Raw genomic sequence first — 25,775 nt, forward strand, 5'->3', positions numbered from 1 at the left:
CTACTTTTTTTTTTTTTGGACTGCACATGGCAGAGGACTGGGAGCCGCAGGAGACAGCTGAAAGAGCCGCATGCGGCTCCGGAGCCGCGGGTTGCAGACCTGTGCTCTAGGAACTCAAGAGTAGGATGGAGGTGAAAACTGTCCTGTAAATATCTCTTGAGTCAAGTGTAATTCCTTGTGGCTTCATATAGCTTTGGTGCCAGAATATTCCACTACTTTCCCACTGCCTTTCATCCTGGTTGTCTCCCATCCGAATTCACACCAGATCTGACTCGCATAGCTCTTTCGAAACCAGCCGAGATCGGCCAGCTTCTGTAACCTTACACCGAAACCAGTCGTACGTCAGGAATCAGACGCGCTTAGAAGAAGATGGGCCTTAGCTTCGTGAATCTCCTTCCTTGGTTAAATCTGATAGCCCTCGGTCGTACCAAGGGACACCTGCAGAGGGCTCCGACCCACAGCTTCCCTTCCGAAGCCCCCAGCAGGCCGAGCGGTGTGGGGTGGAGCCCATCGCACTCTTTCCGAGGCGGGGTGGCCCGGACAGCGGCGTCCTATTCGGTTGGGGGGTTGTAGAAGCGGGAGAACATGCAGGTAGAGGAGAACCGAGAAGCGCATTTCGCGCCCCCCGGCTCTTCCGTCAGACCGTTCGCTGCGGGAAATAGCGGGCGCTCGGAAGACCTCGGAGGGCGGGCTCCGTCTGGGGGGGGGGGCGATCCGTCGGGTCGCGTAGTTCAGCCGAGAGGCGCCGAAGACCCGTTTGGAGGGACCGGGATGGGGCGAGTTCCCACCTAATTCGGCTGTGTTTTTCCTTTCCAGACCGGCTCCAAGCAAGCGGTGCAGGCGGCGGCGCAAGAGCTGCTGAAGTTTGTGCACCGCAGCCCGTCCCCTTACCACGGTAAGAAAGAGGGATTCGGCGAAATCGGGAGCTTTGCCGCCGACTTCGGTGTCACCAGAGGCCTTTCCGGGGTGGCTTGCACCCTTGCCCGGCTGTTGCCGGCCTTATTATGCCTTTTCTTGAATCGTAGGCCTGGCCTCACAGTTAACATGTAAAAAAAAAAAACCTGTCTAGGCTTGATTTTTAAACATTGCCCCTTTTTTTAGATTTTTACCCAGCATTGGAATAGTCACTCAGGACACAGATAGTGCAATAGAAGTTCTTTTTTTAAAAAATGTGCTAAAAGCAAGTCGAATGAGGATGTTTCTGCGTTTGATTTGCCAATATACTTACATTTCTTTTTCTTACTCCTGTGTTTTTTCCCCTACTATTGTCTTTCTCCACCTCCCAAAGTAATGTTTTTTTAGTGTCCCAATTCTTCTGTGTCACTGCAGTGTGAGAAATTGTTAACTTTTATTATACTTGGTGAGCGTAGGTAGACTAAAAGATAACATTCCTATTTTCTTAGTTTCCTAAGTTTCCTATCTTCCTGAGCCTTCATAATCTTTTTGCAGAACTTTGCTCCCTGTCTTATCTGCAAACTATGATTTGCATAATTTGATATTGTTGAATCATTAAACAGCACTTTAATTACTTCTTTGAAGCAGAAGCTCACCCTTTTGTAATATACAGAGACAGCAAATACAATTTTAATGTCCTTAATCTTCTCTTCCATACCCCTGTAGGATTACTTTGATTTAATAGTAGACTTAACAGTCCATATTTAGGATGATACTTGTTGACAAACAACAAATTATCTTAACTATTTAAATAAAATTCATAATTTTGCCCAATTCATTGCTTTTTTCTGTCTCCTTTCTGTTTTAAAAAAGTTAGAAATTATATGTGCATTTTGCTGACAGATCTTAGTATTCCTATCTTTTGCTAATAGAATGTACTCGTGTACTTTCAATATTAATTTTTGTACCTCCATCAGAATTACAGAAGTGTAACCTCTGAGGCAAAATAACACCATTTTCAATGGCCAAACATAAGTTGCATATTATACAGGTATTGTGGGCAGGAGCATCTGCAAGGGAGGTCAAAAAGGTTAGATGATGTAAGCATTGTGCAGCATATTCCCCCCCCCCCTTTTGTATGTGTATTGTACCATCACAATGTATGAAAAGGGCCAAGCTTGCAGTAAAACACCTACTTTCATCATTTTGACAAAAGTATCAGATTCTGCAGACTCTTCTGACTGCAGGCACATTCACACAAAAGATTAAGTTACTCAGGCTGTGTAACATGAGCATGTGCCATGGATACAAATTCCAACTAATGTTAATCAGAAATGGTGGCTGCTTCAAAATAGAAGAAGCTTAACACAAAAGCCACAAATTGGTGTTAAGGAGTTATGTGGCAATGATCCTAAAAAGGTAAAGGTAAAGGTTCCCCCGCACATGCGTGCTAGTCGTTTCCGACTCTAGGGGCCGGTGCTCATCTCCGTTTCAAAGCCGAAGAGCCAGCGCTTGTCTGAGGACGTCTCCGTGGTCATGTGGCCGGCATGACTGAACGCCAAAGGCGCACGGAACGCTGTTACCTTCCCACCGGAGTGGTCCCTATTTTTCTACTTGCATTTTTACGTGCTTTCGAACTGCTAGGTTGGCAGAAGCTGGGACGAGTAACAGGCGCTCACTCTGCTACGCGGCACTCGGGATTCGACCCGCCAAACTGCCGACCTTCCGATCGACAAGCTCAGCGTCCTAACCCACTGAGCCACCGCGTCCCCGGCAATGATCCTAGATGTTCATATTAAATAACTGGTTTACCAATATTTGCATCCATGTTTAGCATCCAGTGGTATTGGTTAAGGTCCTCTCCCCTATATTAAAATGTCATTTTTTTATTTATTAAACCTGTATGCCACCCATCTCACCAGCAGCAACTCTAGGTAGCTTATAGACATTCAACTAAAATGCACTATAAAATATTAAGACAATAAATAAGGCCCACAAATTTTAAATTCAAATAAAATTAAATTCAAATGAATTTGAATCCAATTAAAATTAAATTTAAATAAAACTAATTGGGATGGAGAAGGAGGGAGCAAAATGTACACAGGGAGGAGGTGGGGTGTTACCTACTCCATTAGCCACCTCCAAAGTACTATATCCCCATTGGGACCCCAGGCTAGTTGGCATAGCCATATCTTCAAGGCCTTTTGGAAGGCCAAAACAATCCACTTCAGGAAGCCATAGTGGAAAAGGCTCTTCTTCTGGGCCTTGCCAGCCCCAAATCCTTGGCTGGCAGGGTCCGAAGCATGCCGCTTCTGCTAGTGCGACTGGGGTGGACTACTCCCATCAGGATTATACTTCACACTCTTTTTAAAGCATGGCTTCAGAGAGTCATTAAAATATAAAAAGCTCTGTTCTTAGAATTTGTAAAAAAAGAATCTTGGATTAGGGTACTGGAATTATGTGGGGGAAATTTGGGAGGAACTTTTAGCAATACATTCTCTTAACACGGGCACAGAGTAAATATTCAGATTCCATGCTGATGAGGATATATTTAGAAATCTATGTACAAAATGCATCATGTTTGCACTATATGTATATGCATTACTTGCATGCACACACATATTTCTGATGTAACAGCTTTGTTTCTGTCTAACCTCTTTTCTTCTTAAATAATTATCTTATTTCCTCGTGTAAGCATCTTGTACATTCTGTCTTGATCTGTAATCCAAAGTGTAATAAACCAAAAGTAAGTGCTGAGGAAGATCAGATCTTGAGGCCTTAGGGCCAAAGTTATGTTGACAGTCTCAGGGCAACCTTCCTAATAATTATAACCCTAAAATTGCTGTTTGGTTTTATTGACCTCCAACTTTGTTGGGAGGGCAACTTTCAGAATTCTCAAGTAGCTTGGCCAAAAGCTGAAGGACAATTTGAGAAATTGCAGTCCCAGCCCAAGTGGGGGAAAACTGCGTGAGGGTAGCCAGGATAAGATCACCATCACATCATCTGTTCCTGGGGTGTGTCAAACAATTCTGATAGCCTGATGAGCATCGGTAGAGTTGCATCGCATCCTGTTAATTTGGAGGTCACTCAGGATTGTGGATCTCTGGAGGAATTTTATAGCAAGCTTTCTTGCCAGGTGCCTTTGCTGTTTCCTTTTGTGATTGCTTCTGCTCTTCCCTCCTGCAGTGGTTGCTGAATGTCGGAACCGCCTGCTTCAGGCTGGTTTCCAGGAACTGAAAGAAACTGAACACTGGGATATCAAGCCTGACAGAAAGGTGAGGAGGAGGATGATGAACGTAACGACATTTCTGTACCTTGCTTCTGATTTATAGTTGTGTTGCCTTTATCTTGAAAGAGATGGAGGGTGGGGTGGAAGTACCTCCAGATATTTCCCTGAGAGACAATGCAAAATATTGATGTCTCCCATTTTTCTGTACTCTTTTTTGGCCTCAGTATTTTGTGACCCGAAACTTTTCAACGTTGGTTGCTTTTGCTGTGGGGGGAAAATTCCAGCCAGGTAATGGCTTCACATTGGTTGGAGCTCACACTGACAGTCCCTGTTTGCGGGTAAGCAATGATATAATCTTTGTCTGATATTTTTGCTCTTGGCCAGATTTTTCTTTCCTGCTTCTACTAATTATCTTAATTTCCCCTGCTATCACATTCCTAAGCTATCACTTTCCTAAGCACATTTGTCTGGTTCAACCAGTAGAGCTTCGTCCTCTTCTTCTGTTCCCAGCTACAATTTCCTATATGTTGGCACTATTTCTTATACTTTTTGGAAGGATTTCTGTTTTTGTATTCACAGCCTATTTCTTTTAAAAATGACAAAGTTCCACATAGTAATTGAACATGACTCTTGGGGAGATATGAGGTTATGGTTATGTCTCTTCCAGGTGAAACGGTCTTCAACATGTAATCAGGAAGGTACAGTCCAGGTGGCTGTGGAAACATATGGAGGGGGTATCTGGAATACCTGGTTTGACCGTGATCTCTCTGTGGCTGGAAGAGTAATTTTCAAGGTCAGTCCTGCCTGAATTACTCTCCTTCTACATTCTTAGATTCATACAATTGGAAAAGAACTTGAGACTCATTTCTTTCTCCATCTAGTATTATATAAGGATGTCACAAAAAGATCTACTTTTGTATTACTTCAATGCATGGCCACAACTGTAATGGATTTCTCCCCATGGACCCCAAGAAAACATAAGAAAAAAATAGATATTCCATCGCAAAAAGTTAACAGGGCATTTTCCCATCTAATTGCTGGTAATGACCTATAAAGCTCTCAATGGCTTGGGTCCGGATTATCTAAGGGAACACCTGCTGCCGGCATCAACTTCCCATCATCCCGTGCGCTCCCACAGGGAGGGCCTTCTTAGGGTACCGCCGGTCAAGGAATGCCGGCGGCTTATCCCCAGGGGAAGGGCATTCTCTGTGGGCACGCCGGCCCTTTGGAACCATCTTCCCACGGAGCTTAGGACTGCCCCCGACCTTCGCTCATTTCGCAGGGATTTGAAAACTTGGCTTTTTGAGCTGTCTGGCCCAGACTGAGGGGTTTTAATTATTTATTAATGGGGTTTTAGTTTAAATTCAGGGACTTAATTTAATTTAAGTTTTAATCGATTTTAAGTTTGTATGTATGTATTTTTAATTTTTCCCTGTAAACCGCCCTGAGTCCTACGGGAATAGGGCGGTATACAAGTTTAAATAATAAATAAATAAATAAATAAATAAATAAATAAATAAATAAATAAATAAATAAATAAATAAATAAATAATTAATTGAGATGGTTAAGTAATCTGATTTACAAAACCAGAAACGACTCCTCATGATTTTTAGTCAACTTTTTGGCAGTTGCCTTGTGAAACAGTCACTGTTCTCTGGGACTGAAGATGTTGGAGTATTAAATGCAAACGTGTATAAATGTGTGTTGGCATTTAATCCAAATGTCAATGTTTGTGTTGTAAAATAGATTTCCAGGGCCTTGTGTAGAATTTGTTGTTGTTGTTAGTTGCGAAGTCGTGTCCGACCCATCGCGACCCTATGGACAATGTTCCTCCAGGCTTTCCTGTCCTCTACCATCTTCTGGAGTCCATTTAAGCTCACGCCTACTGCTTCAGTGACTCCATCCAGCCACCTCATTCTCTGTCGTCCCCTTCTTCTCTTGCCCTCAATCTTTCCCAGCATTAGGCTCTTCTCCAGTGAGTCCTTCCTCCTCATTAGGTGGCCAAAGTATTTGAGTTTTAGCTTCAGGATCTGGCCTTCTAAAGAGCAGTCAGGGTTGATCTCCTCTAGGACTGACCGGTTTGATCGCCTTGCAGTCCAAGGGACTCGCAGGAGTCTTCTCCAGCACCAGAGTTCAAAGGCCTCAATTCTTTTGCGCTCAGCCTTTCTTATGGTCCAACTTTCACTGCCATACATTGCAACTGGGAAGACCATAGCCTTGACTATACGCACTTTTGTTGACAGGGTGATGTCTCTGCTTTTTAGTGTGCTGTCTAGATTTGCCATGGCTTTCCTCCCGAGGAGCAAGCGTCTTTTAATTTCTTGACTACAGTCCCCATCTGCAGTGATCTTGGAGCCCAGGAAAATAAAATCTGTCACTACCTCCATTTCTTCCCCATCTATTTGCCAGGAATTGAGAGGGCCGGATGCCATGATCTTGGTTTTCTTAATGTTTAGTTTCAACCCAACTTTTGCACTCTCCTTCTTCACTCGCAACAAGAGACTCTTCAGTTCCTCTTCACTTTCTGCCATTAGAGTGGTATCATCTGCATATCTTAGGTTGTTGATATTTCTTCCAGCAATCTTAATTCCAACTTTTGATTCATCTAGCCCTGCCTTTCTCATGATGTGCTCTGCATATAAGTTAAATAGGCAAGGCGACAGTATACAGCCTTGCCGGACTCCTTTCCCAATTTTGAACCAATCAGTGGTTCCGTGTCCAGTTCTCACTGTTGCTTCTTGGCCCGCATATAGGTTTCTCAAGAGACAAATAAGATGTTCTGGTACTCCCATCTCTTTAAGAACTTGCCACAGTTTGTTATGATCCACACAATCAAAGGCTTTAGCATAGTCAATGAAGCAGAAGTAGATGTTTTTCTGGAACTCTCTAGCTTTCTCCATGATCCAGCGTATGTTGGCTATTTGATCTCTAGTTCCTCTGCCTCTTCGAAATCCTGCCTGTACTTCTGGTAGTTCTCTATCCACATACTGCTGGAGTCTAGCTTGTAGGATTTTAAGCATAACTTTACTAGCATGAGAAATGAGTGCAATGGTGCGATAGTTTGAACATTCTTTGGCACTGCCTTTCTTTGGAATTGGAATGTAAACTGATCTTTTCCAATCCTGTGGCCACTGTTGAGTTTTCCAAATTTGCTGGCAAATTGAGTGTAGCACTTTTACTGCATCGTCTTTTAAGATTTTCAATAGCTCAGCTGGAATACTGTCACCTCCACTAGCTTTGTTGTTGCTCAGCTTTTCTAAGGCCCACTTCACTTCACATTCTAGGATGTCTGGCTCGAGGTCAGTGACCTCATTGTGATTATCAGGGACATTAAGCTCATTCTTGTATAGTTCTTCTGTGTAATTTTGCCATCTCTTCTTAATCTCTTCTGCCTCTGTTAGGTCCCTGCCATTTTGGTCCTTTATCATGCCCATTTTTGCATTGAACGTTCCCTTCATCTCCCCAATTTTCTTGAAAAGATCTCTGGTCCTCCCTATTCTATTGTTTTCTTCTATTTCTTTGCACTGTTCATTTAAGAAGGCATTCTTATCTCTTCTAGCTATTCTCTGGAATTCTGCATTCAATTGGGCGTATCTTTCTTTTTCTCTCTTGCCTTTTGCTTCCCTCCTTTCCTCAGCTATTTGCAAAGCTTCCTCAGACAGCCATTTTGCTTTCTTGCATTTCTTTTTCTTTGGGATGGTTTTGGTTGCTACCTCTTGTACAATGTTGCGAACCTCTGTCCATAGTTCTTCAGGCATCCTGTCTATCAGATCTAATTCCTTAAATCTATTTGTCACCTCTACTGTATATTCAATGGGGATATGATTTAATTCATACCTGATTGGCCTGGTGCTTTTCCCTACTTTCTTCAGTTTAAGCCTAAACTTTGCAACGAGAAGCTCATGGTCTGAGCCACAGTCAGCTCCTGGTCTTGTTTTTACTGACTGTATAGAGCTTCTCCATCTTTGGCTGCAGAGCATATAGTCAATCTGATTTCTGTGTTGACCATCTGGTGATGTCCATGTGTAGAGCCGTCTCTTGGGTTGTTGGAAAAGAGTGTTTGCTATGACCATCGTATTCTCTTGACAAAATTCTATCAGCCTGTGCCCTGCTTCATTTTGTACTCCAAGGCCAAACTTGCCTGTTATTCCGGTTATCTTTTGGCTTCCTACTTTAGCATTCCAATCCCCCATGATGATAAGGACATCATTTTTTGGTGTTAGTTCTATAAGGTGCTGTAGGGCTTCATAGAACCGGTCAATTTCATCCTCTTCAGCACCGGTGGTTGGAGCATAGACTTGGACTACTGTGATATTGAATGGTTTGCCTTGGATTCGAACTGAGATCATTCTGTCATTTTGAGGATTGTATCCCAGTATTGCTTTTCCTACTCTTTTATTGACTATGAAGGCTACTCCATTTCTTCTGAGGGATTCTTGCCCGCAGTAGTATACCTGATGGTCACCTGAATTAAATTCACCCATTCCTGTCCATTTTAGTTCGCTGATACCTAAGATGTCGATGTTCAGTCTTGTCATCTCTTGTTTGACCACGTCCAGCTTGCCTTGATTCATGGATCTTACATTCCAGGTTCCTATGGAGAAAAAATCTTTACAGCATCGGACTTTCCTTTCACCACCAGACATATCCACAGCTGAGCGTCCTTTCGGCTTTGGCCCAGTCGCTTCATTCTTTCTGGCGCTACTAGTACTAGCCCTCTGCTCTTCCCCAGTAGCATATTGGACGCCTTCCGACCTGAGGGGCTCATCTTCCAGCGTCATATCGTTTTGCCTTTTGGTACTGTCCATAGGGTTTTCATGGCAAAGATACTGGAGTGGGTTGCCATTTCCTTCTCCAGTGGATCACGTTTTGTCAGAACTCTCTGCTATGACCTGTCCGTCTTGGGTGGCCCTGCACGGCATAGCTCATAGCTTCATTGAATTACGCAAGCCCCTTCGCCACGACAAGGCAGTAATCCATGAAGGGGCTTGTGTAGAATACTTGTTTTCTATTCATTTCTTGATTGGAAATAGAATCAATAATATTACAGAAAGAGCCCATAAGAATGTTATTAAGCCTCAGCACTTCTATGAATTACAGGATCAGGCTTTCAGTCCTGATGTAACCAGTACACTCAGAGGACCCAGATGCCTAATATTGTTTATAAATGATTGGAGAGTCATTTAAAGTGTGTTATGCAGCATTTTGCTCGTTGGCTTTGCGTATGGTGCAAAGCCAAATTTTAACATTTTCTGAGTGGAACTGAAAAGCAGAAATGACTAATACATTCAAAATCTTTTGTTACTTCTTATCAGAGATGCAAATCTGTCGACCTCCACCTGAGCATAGAGCTTTCAACCAAAGCAGATTTTGCTTTTGTATAGAATTGCATTATTAAGATGTGCTAGTACAAGAGAGAAGATATAGGTATGATTACTAATGTATTGAAACATATCATTTGCGTGTGTTCAGAGAAGTTAATGTTCTCTTTATTTAATGTCCCTGGAAACAAAAATGGCTATTGCTGCTGCTTGTGATTAGGAATATACGGAGAAGTGACAGAAATCAAAATATGTCTGTTCCTTTTCTGTCTGTATGGGATGAGAAAATTGCTCTTAAGTTATATTAAAGTAGAAAAAGTAGATACCTTTTTTTCTTTTTTCTTTAAAAAATTCTGTTGCTCCAAATGTCCATTTTTAAACTTAAACTTTTAAAAAGTTTACAGGGGTGCGCTAGAAAAAAAAATCTGCAAACCTAATAAATAGATACTAACTTTAAATAGGTAACTTTGTGTATTTAAGGTGGCAAGACTGTAACTATTACTATGTGACATCAACAAAACCTCTTAAGGATTCCTTGGGAATTAATTAAAACTAACTGAAAGTTTAAAGTATTTGCCTTTTAGTGTCCTCTCTCTAGTCTAGCTCCCTTCCCACTTTAGTTTCTAAAATTAGTTTTCCTATGTTACTTAGATGAGCAAAGCATATATTCTGCTATGAGAAATGCTCCTGAAGTGTCAAATGTTGCTTGGATCTCAAAACTTAAGAAGAAAAAGGAGAGGAAAATCTTGCCGCATCTTAAAAATAAGTTCGGCAAGGCTGTGTTTGATTGCTCTTGGAAGAATGGTGGGAAGTTAATTTTATCGATTTAGGTTTGAAAAAGTAGGACAAATTGCACATTGTATCTCATAATAAATAAGGAAAATAAAATTGAGGCTAGAACCTGTTTATTGTAAACAGACTATTTCTGAGAAGACTTGCACTCAGTGGTAATTTTCCCAGATTATGAAATGAGTTTTGCCTTTATTCAGATAAGTTTCTTGTTCTCATGTTTTTAAGAACATCTGAAAACACATTCAAAATGTACCTCTAGGGATATGCAGTGCTTTGCATTGGAAGCAGAAGGGAACACGGAAGTGCATATTGTGCATAATGCTCTGTGTCCCTGCCAAAACACTTTTTTCTGCTTCAGATTTAAATTGCACACCCATGCAAAACACTAGAAGGCTAAAATAGATTTCAGCAGTTGACAAAGATGCATTCCGTGAGCTGCTAGTCTCTTTGCATGCCAACCCTTGTCCCTCTTGATATGTGTTTTCCCAGATAGATATTGGATTCTTATTTCTTTAGGTCTGCTGTGTGAGAAGGGGACTCTTGAAACCTCTAACTTTTCAATATGTATAAGGGATGTGGAGAAGCAGAAAATACTGAATCAAGTATTTGGGGTTTCATGCATACTAGAAACAAACATACCAAGAGTTTGTTTATATGTGCAGCAGATTTATGCGTCACATTATTTGAATTGGGATATATTGAAAAACATGATAAGGAGGTATAAATTAGTATTTGCAAAGCATAATGGTTTCATTCGTGCAATATGCATTCCCGTTGGACCAGCTAACCGAAGGATTGCCTTTTTCCAAGAGTCTCTACCCATCCAACTCAATCTAGCAGAATGAGCATGCTGTAGTTGAAGGGCACTAGATGGGCATTTTCTGCTGTGATTCCTGCCCTATGGAACATCCTCCTTTTGGAGATTAGAATGGCCCCAATCCTGATAGCCTTTTGTAAAGCCCTAAAACCCTGGCCATGTTCCTGAGCCTGCAGTGTTGAATGTGTCAAGAGCCCTCTTTCCTGGGTTTTTTGCAACAGGCCAACTGTCTCGGCTGCTATGTATATTAAAATTTGGATGTTTTTCATTTTTTTTGTTTTAAAATGTATTTCATGTCTTAATTGTAATATGTTTTTTTTATTGAAAAGTTTTAAAATACATTTTAAAAACATAAACTCCCTCCTTCCCCCTCCCCGCAATTGTAATATGTTTTTTGAATTGTAAACTTTCCAAAGTCATTGATTGAGATGAGGGCTATAGAAAAGGAAGGAAGGAAGGAAGGAAGGAAGGAAGGAAGGAAGGAAGGAAGGAAGGAAGGAAGGAAGGAAGGAAGGCTCAAAGAAGCCCCATTACAGCCAGCCTATAGGGTGCCAATAAGAAGCCTGCAAGTGTAGATTATCTCTTCCTTGCATTCTCCAGATGTGATTCCCAAAGTTTCATGCCATCAAGATGGCTGACAATCATGGGAACTCCATTCCCAATATTTCTGGATCACCCAATTATGTGAAACTGGTTTATTAAGGACTTGAGAGTTTATTAAACAGTGGATAACTTCAAGATGAAGAGCTGAAGGCGCCAAAGTATGGTAATATCCTTGCTGAATGGAGATGGATAAAGATTGGATCTAAAGCTTGATATTTCTTCCTGTATTGAAACCAGCACACATTTCCTTATGTGCTACCTCGAGTATTTCTGCTTAAGCAGACTAGTCTCTGAAGAATAAAATGAATTGGACAAAAAATAGAGCCCTGTGAAATTTTTGTAGCTTTGTAAGTCAATAACGGTCAATGAAAAGTTCATCTTGAAAGCACTTGAGGCTGAAATAGATACAATACAATACAAAGGATCTGTCTTCAAATCGTCCGTTTCTTATTTGGCAGCAGTGTTGTTAAAGATAACTATTTCCTCTTTCCAGGCCACTAAACACAGGCTGGGAAATTAAAAATAAAACTGTTCGGATAAAAATCAGAGCCATGAAATTCTCCACCTGTTCTTAGTTAAAGTTCAACGATGCATTTATTTGGGCCATTGGAGTTGGTTTTCTTTTGATAACTGCTAAGACAGAATTACTTGCTGGAGCTGTTTCCTGTATAGCTTTCCTCTATTCTATCCTTTTTTTTTTCAATCATGAGATTTACTCGTTCAGATCAAACAACAGTGGTTTTATACTGCTTTCTGTTTCATTGCAGGACCTGTCCACAGGGCGACTGGAGCAACAGCTAGTGAGGGTGGAACAGCCGCTTCTCCGCATCCCAAATTTAGCCATCCATCTCCAGCGCAACGTGAATGAGAGCTTTGGACCAAATACTGAGCAACACCTGTGAGAGAGTAAACAGTCCTTGTCCTGCACTGTCTAAAAACAAGGAGCGTTCCTTGGAAGCTGTTATGTTAGGGCTAATCAGTTAGTCAGTCTTTAGGAAAAGAGATCCCAGGAGCCCTGTTTATTGACTTCTTTTCTAGCAAGGGCTGCAGCGCAAAAGAGCTGTGCTGGGATTGGACCAAAGCCTTAATTATTGCAGTATGTTGTTCCCGCACTGTCAAAACTAAATGGCTCTAGGAAGTCCAGTCTCCCTACCAATTGGGGAATAAACATCCTTGTTTGTTTCTTAACTCGGTACTATGTCCTGCAGTACTGAATTCCATAGATTAACTTTGTGCTGTGGACCAAAGTTCCGATTGTGCTGCACGTGCACATACACATAACCACATTGAGTAACCTTTTAATTGCGTACGATTCCGGAGAAAGGATGTTGCAGTTTTATCAAAATTTGTAAGTGGGATTCAGGAAGGGCTTTTGCCAGTGTGGCACTTTGAGTTGGTAAACACTTTTACAAGAGATTTGCCTTCAGGCTTTCCCCTGCACCTTATCGCTTCTCTCTCAATAAAACCAAATAATCATCTGGCAAACAAAGTATGAATTCTCTGCTTTCAGTGTACTGTATACGATACTGCTTTTATTACGAGCCACTTTGATTTCCCTTGGTTAAGGTAGTTACTATTAAAGTAGAGTCCACCTTAAAATAGACATATGCAAAGTTATCATGTTGGTCCAGATTTACTCAGAGCAGATTTCTTGAATCTGTGGAGTATAAGTAATGCTATTCTGTCCAGTTCCCTGCTTGATGCAGGAAACCGTGAGCAAGAGTGTCCTCATTCAAGAGCACCCAGCCAAAAGACTGCTAGAAAGGGAGGGCTTGATAGACTTCTTGGCCATTCACTGCATGGGTTGAATGCTGCTTTTCTGCTGATCTTTGGCTCAGTGTGCTCCCATCAATGGAAGCGATCTTTCATGATTTCCCATCTTCCTGCAATTTCTCTTACTGTCCTAGAGGACCTACCGTCCTTTGGAACCATTATTGAGGTGGGTATAAAAGACTACAAGTTCAGAAAAAAGTTATGAAGGTTGTCCCTTCTGCCAGTCAGCCATCAGAAGCCTCTCTTCTCTGGCTTGGAACCCTCAGAACCTGACCATGACCTTCAGACTTACTTGAAGGCTTGGTTTGGTTTTATAGTAACTGAGTAGTAGGATGGAGTCTGCCAGGGGAGTCGAGTTCGCCTCACAGTGATAGGTGTGTGTGTGTGTGGGGGGAAACATTCATGCTCACATTTTCTTTCAGAAAAGCTGCATCTGGAGGCAAAGGAGCCTTCTTCTGTCTAGAAATGCTGAACAAGATCTCTTATACTACCCAAGCTGTTCTCTAGCTCTTGGATGCTTTAGCAGTATTCTGAATGTAATGATGGGAGAACATCCTGAGAAAAATGGGAGAAATATCTAGAGCAGTTTTCCAAACATCACGCCCTTTAGGTGGGGTTGGACTAGATTCCCATCTCTCCCCAGTATTTTGCAGATTGAGAATAATAGATGATGTAATCTGGGATTTCTGGACACTACCTCCATGGGGATGAGAAGCGTGTGACCTGTTAGCTACCTGCAGGATGCTCTGCTTTCTTCCTCAGCTCTGAATTCTGCTGGCTCTGTATTTTTAAGTTCTAAGGTTCTCCAGGGAGCCACTATAACAGCCAGTTCATTGGCTTTTCACAGAGTTCCAATTCTGGCCACTCAAGCCCAGGAGATATTGGAGAAGGGAGACTCCATAATAGAAGACAGTTGCACCCAATCTTTCCAGGTAAGATAATTGGATAGGGCAGGGGTCTTCAAACTTGGCCCTTTTATGACTTGTGGACTTCAACTCCCAGAATTCCTCAGCCAGGCACGCTGGCTGAGGAATTCTGGAAGTTGAAGTCCACAAGTCATAAAAGGGCCAAGTTTGAAGACCCCTGGGATACGGGGTGCAGTGGACTCATCAGTCTGTATTGGTCATAAGCTATTGGTTGGGAGCAATAGGGCTGCAAGTGAGGGAAAGCCTGTCTCTGTCACTGTAGGATGTTTGCCAGAGCGTTGCACATTCCTAACTTCTCTCTTGTCTACCAGAATCGTCATGCTCCAATTCTGATCTCCCTTCTCTGCTCCCAACTGGAAGTGAAACCTGAGCAACTGGTTGAGATGGAACTGTGTTTAGTAGATACCCAGCCCCCAGTAAGCACAGTTTTATTTTTATTTTTTTATGTTTTGCATTGCTACATAATGAGTTGGGTTGGAGGTTCAGGTGGCTTGTGTTTAGGCAGTCCTACGTTTTAAATGGCAGGTTGCAAGAGAGAGATGAAATCGTGTTCTTCTGTAATGTAGCTTGATTTTCTAGAAATGCCTTTAAGTGAGATTTGTCAAGAGGTTTGAGACTTACTCCAGCTTCATATTCTGCTTTGTTTTCATTTATTTGCTCACATGTAGGCAGTATGAGAGATACTGTATATAGATGGGGATACACTAGGAAGGGCAAAAACATTTCCCTAAATTATGGTGTTGCAGCTGCCAAAAAGGTAACTGATGTTTGAGAAAATATTAACGAGCATAAGAGTCCAGATTATGGGGAATAATTCTTGTATTTTATTCTGCCTTGGCTATATCACATTTAAGGTGCTATGTCCAGTTCTGAGCATTGTAATCAAAATGGATCTGGAACAACTTGAAGAAAGTGAGGGGACTGGAAATCCAAGTCCTATCAGGAAAGTTTATTTGTTTGCTTATGAGATTGTCCACTGTTTGAAATCTAATGGATTCTAGGCAGCTCACAGAACTGGTTTAAGATTGAGAGGAAGTATAATAGCAGCCCATAGGATTGCTAACTAGACTTCTTTGTCATCTCTGAGGGCAAGAGGGGAGCCCTTGGGTTAAATCTGTAGGGATTTAGGCTCAAATTAGATATTCTGAGGAATTTCCTGACAATAGCAGTAGTCAGCCAGTGGGATAGGCTACCTCATAAAGTGGTATGTTTCCTTTCTGTGGAGTCTTCAGACAGAGACAAAGTAGCCATCAGGCCAAAGTGTTTTAACAAATCCTATAAGCAGGGACCAGATGCCCTTCAAGGATTCTGTCAATTGTATCATTTTATTTTATGTTTTTTGCCCATGACTTCCCAATAGACACTGGGTGGTGCCTTCAAAGAATTTATATTCTCTCCTCGCCTGGATAACCTCCACAGCTGCTATTGTGCCCTGCAGGTGAGTAACTTAATATTAGGAGTTTTCTTGCTGCTGTGCTGCTACCTCAGCACCCAGGAAAAGGCTACACTGGAACATACAGGTAGTCCTTGACGTACGACCATTCATAGTTAGAACAGTGCTGAAGAATGTGACTTATGATGAGTCCTCGCACATATGACCATTGCAGCATCCCTGTGGCCATGTGATCAGAATTCAGGCACTTGCTAACTAGCATGTTGTAGCGTCCCAGAGTAGTGTCCCATTTGTGACTGCACCAGGAGCTTCTGGCAAGGAAAGTCGGGGGGGGGGGGGGTGAGGGGAAAGGGAGAAGCCAGATTTGCTTGATGACAATGATTTGTTTGACCACAGTAAAAGGTTGTAAAATCTCTAAGCAACGGAAGTACCCTCTCAGTTGTCATAAGTTGAGGACCATTTGTAGATGCTATTTTCTCGCCATGCGTTGTCTGGCTTTCTGCTAAGCATGGCATCAGGTTCTAACAGAAAGTTATCCTGGAGGCCCTTATGCACCAGCATCTTCCTGTAGGTTGAGCTAAACAGGAGAGGTGAGGATCATAAGCCCAAACCCACAGTCTGAGTGCGCTGAGATAACCCAGGAGTAAACACTAAAGTAAACAGTGATCTATATTAAATGGTCATTTATCTTACACTGTCTACAATATCATACACCAGGAACAATATACATACACATGCTAATACAGCAGGATCCAATACACAGCAGTTACAGCAGGAAATGGAAGAGAGGAAGAACACATCAGCAGAGCCTTCCCTTTATACCATGGGTCTTAAATCCTGCTTTTTAAAAACCAACTTAAAGGTTGAATCATGGCAATTGGACCAATCTATGTTAATCTGAGATATTTCATTTGATTAAAGCCATGAATAAAGGCAAATATATGTTGTTGTTAGCTGCGAAGTCGTGTCCGACTCATCGCGACCCTATGGACAACATTCCTCCAGGCCTTCCTGTCCTCTACCATCTTCTGGAGTCCATTTAGGCTCATGCCTACTGCTTCAGTGACTCCATCCAGCCACCTCATTCTCTGTTGTCCCCTTCTTCTATTGCCCTCAATCTTTCCCAGCATTAGGCTCTTCTCCAGTGAGTCCTTCCTTCTCATTAGGTGGCCAAAGTATTTGAGTTTTAGCTTCAGGATCTGGCCTTCTAAAGAGCAGTCAGCGTTGATCTCTAGGACTGACCGGTTTGATCGTCTTGCAGTCCAAGGGACTCGCAGGAGTCTTCTCCAGCACCATAGTTCCAAAGGCCTCAATTTTTTGGCGCTCAGCCTTTTTTATGGTCCAGGTTTCACTGCCATACATTGCAACTGGGAAGACCATACCCTTGACTATGCACTTTTGTTGACAGGGTGATGTCTCTGCTTTTTAGTGTGCTGTCTAGATTTGCCATGGCTTCCCTCCCGAGGAGCGTCTTTTAATTTCTTGGCTACAGTCCCCATCTGCAGTGATCTTGGAGCCCAGGAAAATAAAATCTGTCACTACCTCCATTTCTTCCCCATCTATTTGCCAGGAATTGAGAGGGCCGGATGCCATGATCTTGGTTTTCTTAATGTTAAGTTTCAACCCAGGTTTTGCACTCTCCTTCTTCACCTACAACAAGAGGCTCTTTAGTTCTTCACTTTCTGCCATTAGAGTGGTATCATCTGCATATCTTAGGTTGTTGATATTTCTTCCAGCAATCTTAATTCCAACTTTTGATTCCTCTAACCCTGCCTTTCTCATGATGTGCTCTGCATATAAGTTAAATAGGCAGGGCGACAATATACAGCCTTGCCGGACTCCTTTCCCAATTTTGAACCAATCAGTGGTTCCATGTCCAGTTCTCACTGTTGCTTCTTGGCCCACATATAGGTTTCTCAAGAGACAAATAAGATGGTCTGGTACGCTCATTTCTTTAAGAACTTGCCACAGTTTGTTATGATCCACACAATCAAAGGCTTTAGCATAGTCAATGAAGCAGAAGTAGATGTTTTTCTGGAACTCCCGAGCATATGTTGGCAATTTGATCTCTAGTTCCTCTGCCTCTTCGAAATCCTGCCTGTACTTCTGGTAGTTCTCGGTCCACATACTGCTGGAGTCTAGCTTGTAGGATTTTAAGCATAACTTTACTAGTCTGAGAAATGAGTGCAATGGTGCGGTAGTTTGAACATTCTTTGGCACTGCCTTTCTTTGGAATTGGAATGTAAACTGATCTTTTCCAATCCTGTGGCCACTGTTGAGTTTTCCAAATTTGCTGGCAAATTGAGTGTAGCACTTTTACTGCATCGTCTTTTAAGATTTTGAATAGCTCAGCTGGAATACTGTCACCTCCACTAGCTTTGTTGTTGCTCAGCTTTTCTAAGGCCCACTTCACTTCACATTCTAGGATGTCTGGCTCGAGGTCAGTGACCACCTCATTGTGATTATCAGGGACATTAAGCTCATTCTTGTATAGTTCTTCTGTGTAATTTTGCCATCTCTTCTTAATCTCTTCTGCCTCTGTTAGGTCCCTGCCATTTTGGTCCTTTATCATGTCCATTTTTGCATGAAACGTTCCCTTCATCTCTCCAATTTTCTTGAAAAGATTTCTGGTCCTCCCTATTCTATTGTTTTCTTCTATTTCTTTGCACTGTTCATTTAAGAAGGCATTCTTATCTCTTCTAGCTATTCTCTGGAATTCTGCATGCAATTGGGAGTATCTTTCTTTTTCTCCCTTGCCTTTTGCTTCCCTCCTTTCCTCAGCTATTTTCAAAGGTTCCTCAGACAGCCATTTTGCTTTCTTGCATTTCTTTTTCTTTGGGATGGTTTTGGTTGCTACCTGTTGTACAATGTTGCGAACCTCTGTCCATAGTTCTTCAGACACTCTGTCTATCAGATCTAATTCCTTAAATCTATTTGTCACCTCTAATGTATATTCAACAGGGATATGATTTAATTCATACCCGAGTGGCCTAGTGCTTTTCCCTGCTTTCTTCAGTTTAAGCCTAAACTTTGCAATGAGAAGCTCATGGTCTGAGCCAGTCAGCTCCTGGTCTTGTTTTTACTGACTGTATAGAGCTTCTCAGTCTTTGGCTGCAGAGCATATAGTCAATCTGATTTCTGTGTTGACCATCTGGTGATGTCCATGTGTAGAGCCATCTCTTGGGTTGTTGGAAAAGAGTGTTTGCTATGACCATTGTATTCTCTTGACAAAATTCTATCAACCTGTGCCCTGCTTCATTTTGTACTCCCAAGGCCAAACTTGCCTGTTATTCTGCTTATCTTTTGGCTTCCTACTTTAGCGTTCCAATCCCCCATGATGATAAGGATATCATTTTTTGGTGTTAGTTCTATAAGGTGCTGTAGGGCTTCATAGAACTGGTCAATTTCATCCTCTTCAGCACTGGTGGTTGGGACATAGACTTGGACTACTGTGATATTGAATGTTTTGCCTTGGATTCAAACTGAGATCATTCTGTCATTTTGAGGATTGTATCCCAGTATTGCTTTTCCTACTCTTGTATTGACTATGAAGGCTACTCCATTTCTTCTGAGGGATTCTTGCCCGCAGTAGTATACTTGATGGTCATCTGAATTAAAGTCACCCATTCCTGTCCATTTTAGTTCGCTGATACCTAGGATGTCGATGTTCAGACTTGTCATCTCTTGTTTGACCACATCCAGCTTTCCTTGATTCATGGATCTTACATTCCAGGTTCCTATGGAGAAAAAATCTTTAGCATCGGACTTTCCTTTCACCACCAGATACATCCACAGCTGAGCATCCTTTTGGCTTTGGCCCAGTCGCTTCATTCTTTCTGGTGCTACTAGTACTAGCCCTCTGCTCTTCCCCAGTAGCATATTGGACGCCTTCCGACCTGAGGGGCTCATCTTCCAGCGTCATATCATTTTGCCTTTTGGTACTGTCCATAGGGTTTTCATGGCAAAGATACTGGAGTGGGTTGCCATTTCCTTCTCCAGTGGATCACATTTTGTCAGAACTCTCTGCTATGACCTTTCCGTCTTGGGTGGCCCTGCACGGCATAGCTCATAGCTTCATTGAATTACGCAAGCCCCTTCGCCACAACAGGGCAGTAATCCATGAAGGGGGCAAATATGTGTATCACAGCATAATAATAATGCTGGATCCAATCTGGGTCGGTCACCAGGACTATGCACTAGAGTAGCCCAAAGGATATCTTCTGGTGAGAAAGAAGTTCCCTGAGGATGGAGTCCAGCATATGTCTGAAAGTGTGGAAGACTAAACCTTTGGTCCCGGTGACCAACCCAGACTGGATCCTGCAATAAGTTAAGAGTGCAGTCAAGAGGCTCACTTACCTGGCAAAAGGACAGCTTCACCAGTGTCCCTCCTAAACTATGGAATGCATTTCTTTCATACACAGAGACATGCTTGGTGTTCAGAAGTTCTATGAAGGTTGAATGTGTAGAGACCAGCAGAGCATCCCACAAAGGTTGATCGACTGAACAAATACTAAAATCATGTTTCTCTAGGAAACAGAGCAAAAGGGAATAATTGCACATTTACACGAACAGAGCATTAACATTTAACAGCATCTTTAGAAGGACAGGAGACGAACTGTACAAATTGAAAGATTTAGAGAAATTTAACAAATCTAGTTGACCAACTTAGATACAGGTCAGCATTTTTTAGCAAATAGTATCTATTATTTACAGTTTTATTACCCCCTTACTTCTACCAGTGCAATGAATTTCTGACATAGAAGAGGGTAGTGTTAAGAATTGAGCTTAGAGGAGTTGTTTCTGTATTGTACCTACAAAGAGCTTAAAGGAACTGGAGAGAAGTCAAAACTCTTATTTTCCTAGGCTGGTATGTTTCTCCAGATGGGCATTTTGGAAGAACACTTAGTCAAGACTTACAAATAGACTTCCTCATTGAGTGGGAGGTCTAATTCAGGTTTCTTCTTGTATGAATGATCTAGCTATGAACTGCAGATCCTTCCAGTCCTAGGCTTTAATCTTCCAGAAGGTTCAGCATTCTGACAGATATTAACTCATAAACCCAGGAGAAAGCCAGCAGAAATTATTTTTGAAAATCCTTAGGTGTTTCCGATCTCATCTCTTCACCTTGGTCCCTTGTCTACCTCTTCAGGCTTTGATTGAATCTACCGATGAGCCTGACTTTCTTGCTCAAGAGCCCAATGTGCGCCTGGTTGCACTCTACGACAACGAAGAGGTTAGTGGTAAGCTCTTTTTGTGGATAGAAGGTCAAAGGAGCCTTTCCTGTTCTGAACTGAAGGGATATTTACCATGACATGGTTAAATCTAATAGACAACATGGGCTGGGAGATTTTTTTGACCACTCTTTCAACCCTTTGACATCCAAAACTGATAGAGGTCCTAGCTGGTGATGCAATGAGTTAACTAGAGTGGGACCAAATATTTCAGCCCGGGAGTGGAGGTAATTTAAGGAATAAAATGAGTTTCTTTAAGTCTCGTCTCTTACACCAGTCCCAGATTGTTCTGATTTAGAAGATGGGGTGGGCATTTAAAAATGAGGTCTGAAGCCCCCACTCAAAGGAAGATTTAAAAGGTGGATGTCAGAAAACAGTGCACAAGAGTAGCACGTTGCCCACAGTAACCATATCAATCATAAGGTAGGAGGATTGTGGACAAAGTAAGCTACAGATAAGAAGCGGCAGCAGAACTGGAAGTGGTAAGAGGGGATAAAGCTGATCTCCAAATTGGGATGGCAGTTAAAATTCTGGTAGCATCAAAACGCTTCTTGATACTTCACCTTTTGAATGCATCTTTGTGGCAGGTTGGTTCAGAAAGCGCTCAAGGGGCTGCATCCCTCCTCACGGAGCTTATTCTTCGTCGCATTTCAGCTTCACCTCAGAACCTTACAGCATTTGAGGAAGCAGTGCCCAAATCGTGCATGATCAGTGCAGATATGGCTCATGCGGTGCACCCCAATTATGCGTAAGTATGTTACTAAAGGAGAGTGTGAGATAGTGTACAAGGGCTGGGGAAGTATGTCGTTCAGTATTGGACATTCTTATATAGATTTTGTCACAAGGTTGCTTGCTGCTTTCAAAAAACCTATTTTCATTCGTTACCCACAATTCCTTCCTTCAGATTGTATGAACCTTAACAGGGAAAGCTACTTGAATAATAAAACCCTCAGACTCTCTTGTAAGCTGCCTGTTGTACTTTTTCCATATCTGAAGAGGCAAAGGGGTATTTAAAATCTCCTTATCACTTTGGGGTTATTTGTATATCACGGGGTAGAGGACTGATACTCCTCTTCAAATTATAAACGATTCCCCAATATAGGTATGTATGTATATATGTATGTATGTATGTATATATTTAATTTGTATGGGAATCCCTATCTTAAAACAAGAGACTATACGTATGTATAAATTTAATTTCTATAGGCACCCATATCTTTAAACAAGTGATTATATGTGTGTATGTATTTAATTACTATAAGCACCCTTATCTTAAAACAAGTGACTGTTTAATTTCTATGGGAACCCATATCATAAAACAAGTGACTCGGGGCAGCAAACAATCATGAAACAGAAACATTTCCAATATCATACAAAAATAAATATAGATGGCAAGAGGGGAAAAACCATCATCATAGATGTCAGGAAACGGGACCCTTCACTTACTCTGGGGCCCAGGGACAAAGCCAGACCTTCAGGTCCTTATGAAAGGCCAACAGGGTCAGAGTCAGCTCTGAGGGAAGAATGTTCCAGAAGGCAGAGGCTACGGCAGAGAAGGCACATCTCCTAGTCCCCACCAGCTGACATTCCTTGGCTGACAGAACCCACAGCATATCCAGCCTATTGGACCGAATTGGATGCGTAGACATCATTTTGTTCCTGGGTTTTGGGTTCCTCTGAAAGTGGCTAACCTTTTAGAACGGGTCCGCTCACTTATTTTGTAAAGGACTGAGCCAGGATTCCGGGCAGAGTCATGAGCAACCTCTCTTTCTTCCAAAGCCTTGAAGTTGCCAAAAAGAGAACAGGTAGTCCTCAACTTAGGACCGTAACAGACCCCCGAATTTCCATCGTGCCAGTCAAGGTGCTCGTGACCATCTTTATGACCTTTTTTATTTCTTTTTGGAGCTGTCATTAAATAAGTGGGGCAGTTGTAAAGCAAACCAGGTTATAAACTCTGCCATAACTTCAAATTGGTACTAGGCAACCAGTCGTTAAGCGAGAACTGCCTGTATGATAAAAAGTCAACCTGAATACGCAAGTGGGTGCTTTCAAGCTTGAAACATCTTTCAGAACTGGTGCTGAGATGGCCTCCTTCCTCCTGTTGCTGATGTGCTGCAGAATAAAGTAATTTTTATTCTAATCGTTTGAAGCACTTCTCTCTCCAGGCCAGAGGTCCTGTGCTAATGAAAGATCTCTGCACAGAGACTTCTTCGTTGGTTCTGTCGAAAGGGCTAGTCTGTCTCATCTATTAAAAATGGTTTGAATGCTTTACGGTGACAGCTCCTCTTTCCTTCTGTCCTGTGATCTTTGAAATTCAGGCCCAAGTGGAATTGCTTATTATAGGCTGTTCTTTTTGCAGGGATAAGCATGATAAGAACCATCGGCCACAGTTTCACAAGGTAGGTAACACGGACTAGTTGGCCAGGGCGTGTTTTTGAAAGCTAGGCAAGCAGCACAGGAACAACTCACTAAGGGGCGGATTCAAATGCAAAACCCGTTCTTGAAATGGAGATTTCTTTTTCTTATTTGAGAGCCAGCTGTGGGAGTGCTCAAAACAATGATAACCGTTTTGAATAGATTCAGGATTGGGGAGGGCTCAGGAGATACTCCATATGGCAGATGACTAGTGGAAAAGCGCTTTCTGGAGATTATGCTGTTGTTTTGGTGGCCTAGTTGTGGGAAAGTATACTAAAGGTAATTATTTTGATTATTGGGAGCTATATCTTCCTTCCTGTTGAGCAAAACAGTTGTGCTTCGCCCAGATGAAGAGATGGAAGGCGAGTTGGAGAAAAGCACACAGATAGGAAGGAAAGCTCTCTTTTTATATATTTTGTACCTTACATCAGTAAATTATTTATGTGAAGAGATGTATCCTTTTTAAGAGTTCAGAATCTGGTGGGAAGCACCAGTCGAACCCTTCCTGTTAGGGTGGAACAATTGCACATCTCAAGAAAGCCCAAGTAGAATTAACAAATAACAAATTTTCAAACTGGAAATTCAGTCTGGTGATTTGCTGTGCAGGGACCTGCTCTGAAAATAAACAGCAACCAACGCTATGCCTCCACTGCTGTCACGGAGGCATTGATTCGTGAGATTGCCACTCGTGTCAACGTTCCTTTACAAGTAAGCATTTTAAAAAGTAAAGATTCCCTTTATCCATGCACTTTCATTGGCATCACTACACAGACTCCCAGTCTAGCCCGTATCTCTGGTACTCCCTGGGGTTCTCTGTCCCAAGTACTAAGCAGGCCTGACCCACTTAATTTCCAGGCTTCCAGAAGGTTGGCTGCATGGTGCCAATGGCTGCATGATGCTTCAGCCGTTACGAACTGCCATTGCGCTACATCACTGTACACTCCACTGGGGGTAAATCATCCGACCTGCCAGGAACGGGAGATAAGGCCAGGGCTTTATAGTTAAATGCTAAACGAAGGGCTTCTCCCTCTGAAGATGTTCCCTTTTCATTTGGTGGTTCAGTCCACATTAGAAACTTCAGCTTGATTGTAGAGTTGGACTGGCCAGTACCAAGGATCTGAGAACCCCATTCAAAAGATTCAGTTCTATAGCCTGCTCTCCCTCCTTCATTGCTATCAAAAAGATTTGTCAGCTGTCTGCTCTTTTTTCTCTCTCTCTCATGTCGGTTACAGGAATTTATGGTTCGAAATGATTCTCCTTGTGGCACAACCATTGGACCCATCCTGGCTTCCCGCCTTGGTTTGCGTGTTCTTGATATGGGTTGCCCACAATTAGCTATGCACTCCATTCGTGAGATGTGCTGCACCTCAGGGGTTCTTCAAACCATCACTCTCTTCAAGGTAGGCGACAGCTTGGGTGCTTCCGTCCTGGGAAGGGGGCTGAAGACAGCATGCAAAGTTACTGCCTCTTCTTTCCTTTGCCCTCCACCTCCCAGTGAAGACTGGTTGATCTAAGCACCTAGGTAGGGTAGCAAAGCCCTTTTGCAGATAAGCACCCTCCAATCAGGACTCGGGTAGCAGATTTGAGAGCGCGAAAGGAAAGAAGCAAATGGGTTCTTTGTGAGATGGGAGCAGGTCCTAATCCCTGCCTTCCTCCACTCCCAGTTCCTGGGTTGAGGTTTGGGCTTTGGTTCTTGTAACTCGCTAGCTCTTCTTTGTAATCTTGTCTTCATGTTGCCATGGCTACAATGGTGGCCTTGAATCAGTGATGGGTTTCCATGGTAACACTGTGCCTCACGATTCTCTGGCTGCCATGGTGACGCCATTGTATGTATTGATAGCTGCCTGCTTTTTTCCCTTTGAGAGCCGTTCTCTGCATCCCCTCTGACCCTGACTTCTCTCTTTTCTCCTTCCCAGGGCTTCTTCAATCTGTTTCCCACCTTGGATCAGGCACTTCTGAGCAGCTGATGGGCAGCCTGAATGCTGAAAGAGGCTCTCCCTTTTCCTTAGGCTGGATAATAATTAAAGCAGCTTTAATCCAGTGACCTCTGTGCAGTTCAGAGGCTTGCTGAGTTTTCATTTGTTTTTCTGTCTCGCTTCAGAACAGAAATTACCTCCTAGTCATATTTACACTATTATGGCTGAGCCCAAGAGGCGTAAAATAACCTTTGAACCCCTCTTTTTTTCTGTCAACAGTAAGACGGTGAAATTTAAATACTGGGCCCCGGAATAATTTTAATTATTTCAAGTGGGAAGTAAAATTACAGATGACTTTCTGGTGTTGGTAAATGCCAAATGATGCAGATCTCAGTTTCTCCTTCCTCTCCCACACCCCCTGCTTGCACAGGCTCTGTGAAGATAGCAAGGCGATGCTGGCTTCT

The 25,775-nt window shown here is 42.4% G+C and overlaps 1 protein-coding gene across 1 annotated transcript; it reads left to right on the forward strand.

The window, feature by feature from the left end:
* Positions 1 to 238: 238 nt before the first annotated feature.
* DNPEP (aspartyl aminopeptidase) lies at positions 239 to 25,572 on the forward strand. Its single transcript, XM_081315276.1, has 15 exons — positions 239 to 591; positions 817 to 895; positions 4,081 to 4,169; positions 4,348 to 4,461; positions 4,791 to 4,916; positions 12,425 to 12,555; positions 14,278 to 14,362; positions 14,668 to 14,772; positions 15,717 to 15,794; positions 20,899 to 20,982; positions 21,568 to 21,728; positions 23,340 to 23,379; positions 24,002 to 24,103; positions 24,628 to 24,795; positions 25,312 to 25,572. The coding sequence occupies exons 1-15, from the start codon at positions 586 to 588 to the stop codon at positions 25,360 to 25,362; spliced, it is 1,419 nt and encodes a 472-aa protein (XP_081171402.1). The 5' UTR covers positions 239 to 585; the 3' UTR covers positions 25,363 to 25,572.
* The last annotated feature ends 203 nt before the right edge of the window (positions 25,573 to 25,775 follow it).

Source organism: Vipera berus (assembly GCF_964194415.1).
Source record: "Vipera berus genome assembly, chromosome: 1".
Taxonomy (NCBI): Eukaryota; Metazoa; Chordata; class Lepidosauria; order Squamata; family Viperidae; genus Vipera; species Vipera berus.

Excerpts from the sequence above, each read along its gene's own strand:
- DNPEP (XM_081315276.1), top strand. Across the intron at positions 896-4,080 it reads CAGCCCGTCCCCTTACCACG|TGGTTGCTGAATGTCGGAAC; the intron begins GTAAGAAAGAGG and ends TCCCTCCTGCAG. Across the intron at positions 14,773-15,716 it reads TAGTAGATACCCAGCCCCCA|ACACTGGGTGGTGCCTTCAA; the intron begins GTAAGCACAGTT and ends ACTTCCCAATAG.